The sequence below is a fragment of the Coturnix japonica genome, chromosome 12, assembly GCF_001577835.2.
Source record: "Coturnix japonica isolate 7356 chromosome 12, Coturnix japonica 2.1, whole genome shotgun sequence".
Classification (NCBI taxonomy): Eukaryota; Metazoa; Chordata; class Aves; order Galliformes; family Phasianidae; genus Coturnix; species Coturnix japonica.
Window position 1 is genome coordinate 422,138 of NC_029527.1, and position 7,292 is coordinate 429,429.

General features: G+C 50.3%; 2 protein-coding genes across 2 annotated transcripts in view; one reads left to right on the plus strand and one right to left on the minus strand.

The window, feature by feature from the left end:
* The window catches only part of ITIH3 (inter-alpha-trypsin inhibitor heavy chain 3), a 14,848-nt gene extending 11,604 nt beyond the window's left edge, over positions 1 to 3,244 (plus strand). Inside the window, exons 17-22 of the mRNA XM_015874433.2 lie at positions 50 to 100; positions 692 to 805; positions 1,391 to 1,595; positions 1,837 to 2,009; positions 2,592 to 2,703; positions 2,792 to 3,244. Of these exons, the coding sequence (XP_015729919.1) occupies positions 50 to 100; positions 692 to 805; positions 1,391 to 1,595; positions 1,837 to 2,009; positions 2,592 to 2,703; positions 2,792 to 2,921 (785 nt within the window). The 3' untranslated portion in view covers positions 2,922 to 3,244. The remainder of the gene's footprint in view (positions 1 to 49; positions 101 to 691; positions 806 to 1,390; positions 1,596 to 1,836; positions 2,010 to 2,591; positions 2,704 to 2,791) is intronic.
* Positions 3,245 to 3,841: 597 nt separating this feature from the next.
* On the minus strand, positions 3,842 to 6,152 carry MUSTN1 (musculoskeletal, embryonic nuclear protein 1). Its single transcript, XM_015874450.2, has 3 exons — positions 6,001 to 6,152; positions 4,810 to 4,930; positions 3,842 to 4,180 (listed from the first exon to the last, which is right to left on the minus strand). The coding sequence occupies exons 1-3, from the start codon at positions 6,007 to 6,009 to the stop codon at positions 4,074 to 4,076; spliced, it is 237 nt and encodes a 78-aa protein (XP_015729936.1). The 5' UTR covers positions 6,010 to 6,152; the 3' UTR covers positions 3,842 to 4,073.
* Positions 6,153 to 7,292: the final 1,140 nt, after the last annotated feature.

Below are 7,292 nucleotides of genomic sequence, written 5' to 3' on the forward strand. Positions count from 1 at the left end.
TCAATTTTGATGTTTTTCTAACAGCTTTTTTTCTTCCCGCATTCTGCAGCTTCACCAGTACACTACGTACATGCACCAAACCCTACCTGGTACACTAGTGGTAAGTTTTGGTTAGCTTCAGTTGTTTCAGTTTAGAAGGAAAACATACGTGGGTGTTTAAATTGCACAACTCTCAGAGTTTTTAGATTATTTATTTCCACAAAAACAGACTTTCCTTTTACCCTTAGAGGACTTGTACTTCTATTCACTTATTTAAATAGTGGAGTCACTGAGATTGTGCATGGTCATTTTCTTAGTCCTCTCCCCACTTCCTAGGCTTTGTGATGCTGGCTGCCTATTCTCCTGTCCTCATTAATAATTTCATCCTCAGAGATAAGCACTCATAGGTGCCCATTCTGATCCTGCAGTCTGTGTACCATATTTTGCAATGATGGAGGGTCACAGGATAAATGGCACATACCTGGAGAGTTATGGAGAAGAAGGTTGTAGTCCACTTTTGAGATGTGGTAGCAGCTTCCTTGGGACATCCCCACTCCGTCTGACAGCTGGGCTGGACTAAGCTAGGCATGTAACAGGAGACAGTTCCTGCTGGACCCTGCTATCAGTGGATCCATTACCACAGCTTTAAGTGTTCATGTGGAACTTTGAACTTGTGCATCACTATACAAATACCTGTGACTTGCCTTTACAGTTGATGGAGATCCACACTTCATTATATCTGTGCCACAAAAAGAAGATGCCATTTGTTTCAATATCAATGAAAACCCAGGTGCTGTGTTAAGTTTGATAAATGACCCAGTTACAGGTGAGTTTATCACTTTAAAATGCAGTAAATCAGAACACTTCTATTGAAAAACCTCATTTTTAAAGGCTGCTTCTCCCTGTTTATACTGCATGAACTATTTTTTTCTGCAAAGTCAGCAGGAGCTCCTATTGCTGTGATAGGATATTGCCACTGTGGCTGTTTTCACTTCCTGGAATAAAATGAACTTTTAATTGTTTGAAAGTTCTCTGGGAGTTAAGAGATGTTGTTTGTCTCGGAAAGTAAAGGCAATAAAATAATCCTTAGTTTGCCATTTCATGGAGTACCTGGAAGAGAGACAGGCTGTTTGTACCCCCCACAGAAATACTGAGCCTTTATCAAGCAGGTGATGGCTCATTGCAGGTATCTACAGAGCAGCCTCCAGCTTTGTTCCCTTACTGGACTTTTGCACAAACGCGCTCAAGTAATTCTGAGCTGTTTTTCAGTTTTGGTTTGTTTGATTGAGCTGTAGCTAAACCTAACACAACACTCCTTGACCTCAACTGATCCTCTGTGAAACAATACAAACTATCAACAACATGATTCTCTATGAAACAATCAATACCTGATGTTTCCTTTCAATATTAGGCATCACAGTGAACGGAGAACTCATTGGTGACAAGAAAGTAAATAATGATGCAAAGATCCAAAATACGTATTTTGGAAAGCTCGGCATTGCAAACAAGCACCTGGACATAAAAGTGACAGTAACTCCTGAGAAGATCACCATTCAGAATGGGACTGAAAGGACAACTTGCACCTGGCTTGACTCGGTCACGTTGCAACAAGAAGGGTAATGGTTGCAGAAGGAGCGTATTGGATGCCTGGGTTATTGGTTACACTTTTTTTTTTTTTTTTTTTTTCTGGTTCCATCTTTTTTACTGAGCATGAGGTGCTACACTAAATCTCACTAACCTATCTGTGATTAACCGTGCTGTTATAGGAGCAGCTTTGATAGGAACACCTTTCCGTAACAGGCTTTTGCAGATGTCATTTAGTCTGAGTCTTGAACTGTCCTTTTTTCTTTCCCTCAGTTTAACGTTGATAGTTAACAAGAAGAAGAGCCTGGTGCTCTCAGTGGGCAGCGGCGCATCGTTTGTTATAGTTCTGCACCAAGTCTGGAAGAAGCATCCCCTCCACAGGGATTTCTTGGGGCTGTACACCTTGGGAAGTCACAGACTGTCTGCACAGACGCACGGATTGTTAGGTATGAATTCACTGAGCGCTGTGAACGTTGTTGCTTGCCTTGGGGCGACATGGTTTGCAGACACCACCTTGTACCCAGCCTTTCTGAGCTGAGAAAGGGGAGAAAGTTGAGCCTGTGCTGATTGACTGTATTAAGATTTCTGAACGATGCTCTGGGCTCGGGCTTTGTGCGCCATCTCTTCAATTCCTCTGCTGCTGCTGCAGACACTGACATCCGCTGTTCTCCCTCACGTCTTCAGGACTCTTCTGCCTTGCTAAGCCCACCCACAGGTTTGTTAATAACACAGAAGTTACTCTGCTTTGTTATTAACTGCAAGTAGAAGAGCTAGACAAGGAAAGTCCAATTTTACCTCACACTCGGGAGGTGAAACTCACGTCCAGATGATACGCACAGAGTTCCACTTTGTAAGAAGTCAGTGGTTCCATGATCACACATTCAGCTCTGCACAAAACTCGGCGTTTGCTTCTGCATTCAGAACCCGAGGGACTCGGTCAGCAGCAATGCAGGCATCCTGGGAGCTCTGTTTGTTTTCTTTTGTATCTGCAACATACTTGAAATGTTAATTTTGGCTTCTATTTTTAGGGCAGTTTTTCCACCCCGTTGACTTTACCATACTTGAAATTCATCCTGGGGCTGATCCCAAGAAACCAGACGCCACAATGATATTTAAAAACAAGGAGCTGGTAGTGACAAGGTAAACGAAATAACCAAACCCTTAGAAAGGACGGCTCTGCTGACGTGTATGTTCTGCTCTGATTCTGGGGATGCGTTTTGCCTGGCAGGGGCTGGCAGAAGGACTACAGGAGGGATCCTGAGCACGGCACCGATATTCCTTGCTGGTTTGTTCATAACAACGGGGCTGGGCTAATAGACGGTGTTCACACAGACTACGTTGTTCCCAGTCTGTTTTAAACAGCGGCGCCTTGGGAAGCCTGATTCTGAAATAACAGAACTTCTCACTGCTGAAGAAGTGCTACAAGCCCAGAATCTCACCTCACACCACAGTGCCAGGATGGAACAGATTCGAATCTCGGGAGACAAATGGCAGTTCTGCTTGTGTGCACAGATACCCCGATATCCCCAGCCCCCAACGTACCTCTGTGTTACTGCGTTAACTTACCCCATTAAAATTATAGCCTCGAATTTTGCAGGATTAAAAGAGAAATCTCCTTCCAGTTTGTAATTGACGGCTGAGTGTCAGGAGCAATTGAAATAAAAGCATCAGCATCCAATGACTTGTTTTGATATTCCCGTGTCTGTCAGGGCTTTACTGCCCACTTCCCAAAGCCCAGAGACAACATGGATGACAATTTCAACAACAGCGAGGACTGGAGCAGGGCAGGCGTTAAGGGCCCTTCAGACTAAGCCAGTCTATGATTCTACGATTATACGCAGGTCTCTCCAAAAGTAATACCTCCCATTTATTTCTATGGAAACCACAGCAGATACGCAAAGCACAGTAACACTGTCACACAGAGCAAATTCTCAGCAGGAAGGTCGGCCCCCTTCTGCCATCCCACCAACATCTGCCTCCAACACTGTAGATCAACATCCTTCATCAGGAGGCGTTACCTCCAGAGCAGCTCTCAGCTGCAGGCAGGAGGTGCCATTCGTTATCCAGAATGAACACAAATAACCTGCAGAAACGTGCGCATCTGGGAGAGCTTCACTGACATTTTAGACACAAATACTGCGAGGAGACCTCACAGGTGCTAAAACAGCATCACCAGCACATTGATTTGCTGCAGTCAGCAGCTGGATCGAGGCTGTGATGCCCAAATGCCCACAGGATCAGGGTACGCCCGAGTTCAATCAGTCACCAACGTGCCAGACCGTGTCCAACAGTCATTTTATTTACCAACCCATTGCAGCAAACAGCATTCTGCACGTGGAAAGAACGCCCGTAATAAAAACAAAAGTGGAAGTTGTACCCTTTGATATTAACCCGCTCCCTTTATAATGACTTCAGGTAGAAACTGGGTGTCTGTAACTATGGTGAGCTCGGTGCAGGGTCAGAGACGTGCAGTAACATTACACAGCCACCCGTGGGGTGCAGCCCGGCTCTCACCCAAAGACGCTTTTGGGCGGCTCGTCCTTGGACTTCTCAAAGACCGTCTCACCGCCCGTCCGCGCTCGGCTGAATATGGAAGGTGCTGCAGAGCCCATTTGTTCTGCAAAAAGAACCCCAGGAGAGGAGGCGATCAGTGCAGGGATTCCCCAAGTGCTGGCAGTGATGTTTGTGCTGCTGCAGTGGAGAAATAGTTCATCAGCCCATCGACTTCCCAACCCCAGCGCTCCCACTGCGAGCATGGGAAGGCTCCCAGCGTCTGAGCTGGTCATCACCGTCACTGACCCTGAACCCACACAGCTGCTCTATGAGCTACAATGAGGTTCAAGATATCATCCTGAATAAGGGTTTTAACTCTTCATTTTTCTTTGTGACCTCCTACTGGTGGTAGAAGCAATGTGTGTATATACATATATATATATATTCCCAAGTCTATGAGCAAGGATCCAGATTTCAGTTTGGGCTCCGCTCCTTGACACGATCTGGCTGGCACTGCAGCCCAGCAGGCAGTCAGGGCTCTCCCTTCTACTGTGACCAGAAAGGAAGAACGACTGCTTGACGTAGAGCCTGGGGGATTCATGGATTACATGGTGCTGCAGCCAGGCCAGGGGGTGCGAGCGCATTGCTGGCTGCTAATTTGGAGCTGCATTCATTCATTGATAACAGCAATTAAGTTTATGCTTTACAGCAGGAGGTTTTTGTTACTATTTCCATTAAAGAGAAGAGACTTACCGCACTGCTTCATGACTTGGTAGGTCTTGGACTTAATTTCCTGGTTTTTGGACAGGTTTCCTCTGGCTCCTTTGAGATCTTCCTCCTTCACTGGAGGACGCTTCTTTTTCACTGGCTCTGGCTGATAAAGGAAAGTATCACCCACACGTCAGCATGTCACGTTTAGGACCCATAGGGAACAGAGCTGTGGGGAACAAAACAGCCACGAGACCTCTGGGGAAAACACTGCGAGTATAAAGAGAAAGACCGAGCTGAGAGCAAACCCCTCCGGACACACAGAGGGTTTGGGCTGGTGAGCCCTGAACCAAACAGCGCGGCCGTCTGCGATGGGGATCGTCCACGGAGCGAGCTCAGAGCTGCGCCGGCTCCCGGACAGAAGGAAAGAAATACTGCGTCCCGTTAACAGCGCTATGAGACCTGCCGGGCTGCTCCGCCCGCTGCTGGCACTGGGAACTGCGAGGAACTGCGAGGCTGCTTCCAGCAGAACGGGGATCCCTGGGGACAGGGCGAGGAGCGCGGAGCTGTGCCGAGCCAGCAGGAGGGAGCTGAGCTGCGCCCGGCCTTAAAGAGAAACTCTCGTGCTGCAGCCGGGGCTGTTTTCCACCAGAGCAGCTGCTGAGTGTCAGCCGTTCTGCGGCTGCAACGGGACGGAGCCGCAGCGCTGAGCCCTGGGGTGGGAGCTGCGGGTGTCACGGGTGGGTTTTGCTGTGGAGTAACGCCCGCAGTGGGGCCGAGCTGCTGCGGCTGAAGGGCTGCGCCCCGCTCCCTGCCCGTGTTGTGCCTCCTGTTCTCGCACGCTCGTGTGCCAGGCTTTGCACGCGGCAGCACAACGTGCGGACACGGAACTACTGTCAGAACTTCGGGTTATTGACATAGGAAACGTGTCGGAAAAGCAGAGCTGTCGGGACGGCGTCCCAGAGCAGCAGAAACGCTTTTCCCTTCCGACAGAAACACGAGCACTTAGAGCACAACAGAACATTCTGAGCCAACGAGCTGAGCACGTAGCGGGCAGCTGCTTCCTCCGCCTCGCAGTGAGCCCCCATCACCCGCAGTAATTGAGCCCAACCAGCAGAGCCCCGTCCATCCGTCCATCCATCCCGTCCGTCCATCCCGTCCATCCATCCCGTCCGTCCATCCCGTCCCCGCCCGGCTCATGGCGCAGCGGCAGCTCCGACCCGTCGCAGCTCGTACCTGCTCCATGGGGCAGCTCCGATCCCAGCCGCGCTGGTTTCCCGGCTGTTAAACGCACCCGCCCCGTTCCCCGGCTCTTATATAGAGCGTCCAGTGTGAGCTCGGGGGTGGCGTCACCTTCCAGCGCAGCCCGGGATGTTCCGGTTATTCCTGGCGGTGACTCGCAGCGCGACCGTGACGGGACCCGACAGCTGCGGGGGGAGGGGGCTGCGCTGCGGGGGGGTGAGACCCGGCCGTGATGAGCGGCAGGACATGGAGACGGACACGGAGCGTCTCGATGGGACGGATCGATGGGGGGGGGGCGCCCGTTCCTTTCCTGAGCAGGAAAACGCGCCCTCGGCAAAGTTCATATAAAGCCAACATCAAAAGTGTGACACCGAGCCCCGAACCTCTCACACGGGAAGCAGAGGAACCCGCTCCATAGGAAGAAATGGCGATTTTGGGGGCGAAGAAACAAAAGCAGCAAAAGCAGCAGGAAAAAAGCTGGAGCCGTGGAGGAGCAGCCCGGGCTCCTCCCAGCAGGAAGGTGCAGCAGTACGAGGAGCCGGGGCTGTGGGCGCTGGGCAGCGTTAAGGGTGTCACACCGTAACCATTCCTCGTGCTGAATGTGCACAGCCCAGGCAGATCCTTCCTCTTTGACTCAATGGTACATTGTCTAAACCAAAGCCAAAGCAAAACCACCATTTTTTCCTATGGAGTGGGGCCAGTTTTTCCTCATAATTAAGGTCAGCCCAAACCAAGCTGTGCTGCCTTTCCCATGTGGGAACCTCACTCACCTGATCGAGGTCCGGAGGATTCCTGAATACAACCAAAGCATCAGTGCAGTCAGTGCATCACAGCTGGACCCTCGCTCTGTAACCGGGGTCTGCAAAACTCCTTTCCTAAGGGGTGGTGAAACGAGGGCGCTGAGCACAGAGTGCGGTCAGTGCACACACCTGGCCCTCCAGGAGCCACAGCTCCCACGGCAGGTTTGACTCTTCCTCCAGGATCCTGCCGGCAGCAGACGGCTCCGTGAGCTCCCTGCAATGCAGTAACGATGGGGACAGGGCTGCAGTGTGCAGTAAGCAATAAGCAATGAAAGTAATGCACAAACACAGGAGAGGAGTAACAGACACTGTGCAGGGCAACAGGCTGGACCAGGCTGCTTCCACCAGGAGAAGCGGTGAAAGCAGCAGCAGCTCCAGATAACATCTGGATATCTATTAATGACTTAAGGGCTTCTCTCTACCAACTTCCCATCTGTGAAGGCAAAGGGTTATGGACATCCAAACAGGCTCACGGTTAAAACAAAT

What these genes read in the sequence shown, in the direction of transcription:
- MUSTN1 (XM_015874450.2), bottom strand. An exon ending in CCAAGTCATGAAGCAGTGCG is followed by an intron (nt 4,181 to 4,809) that starts GTAAGTCTCTTC and finishes TTCTTTTTGCAG; the next exon opens with AACAAATGGGCTCTGCAGCA.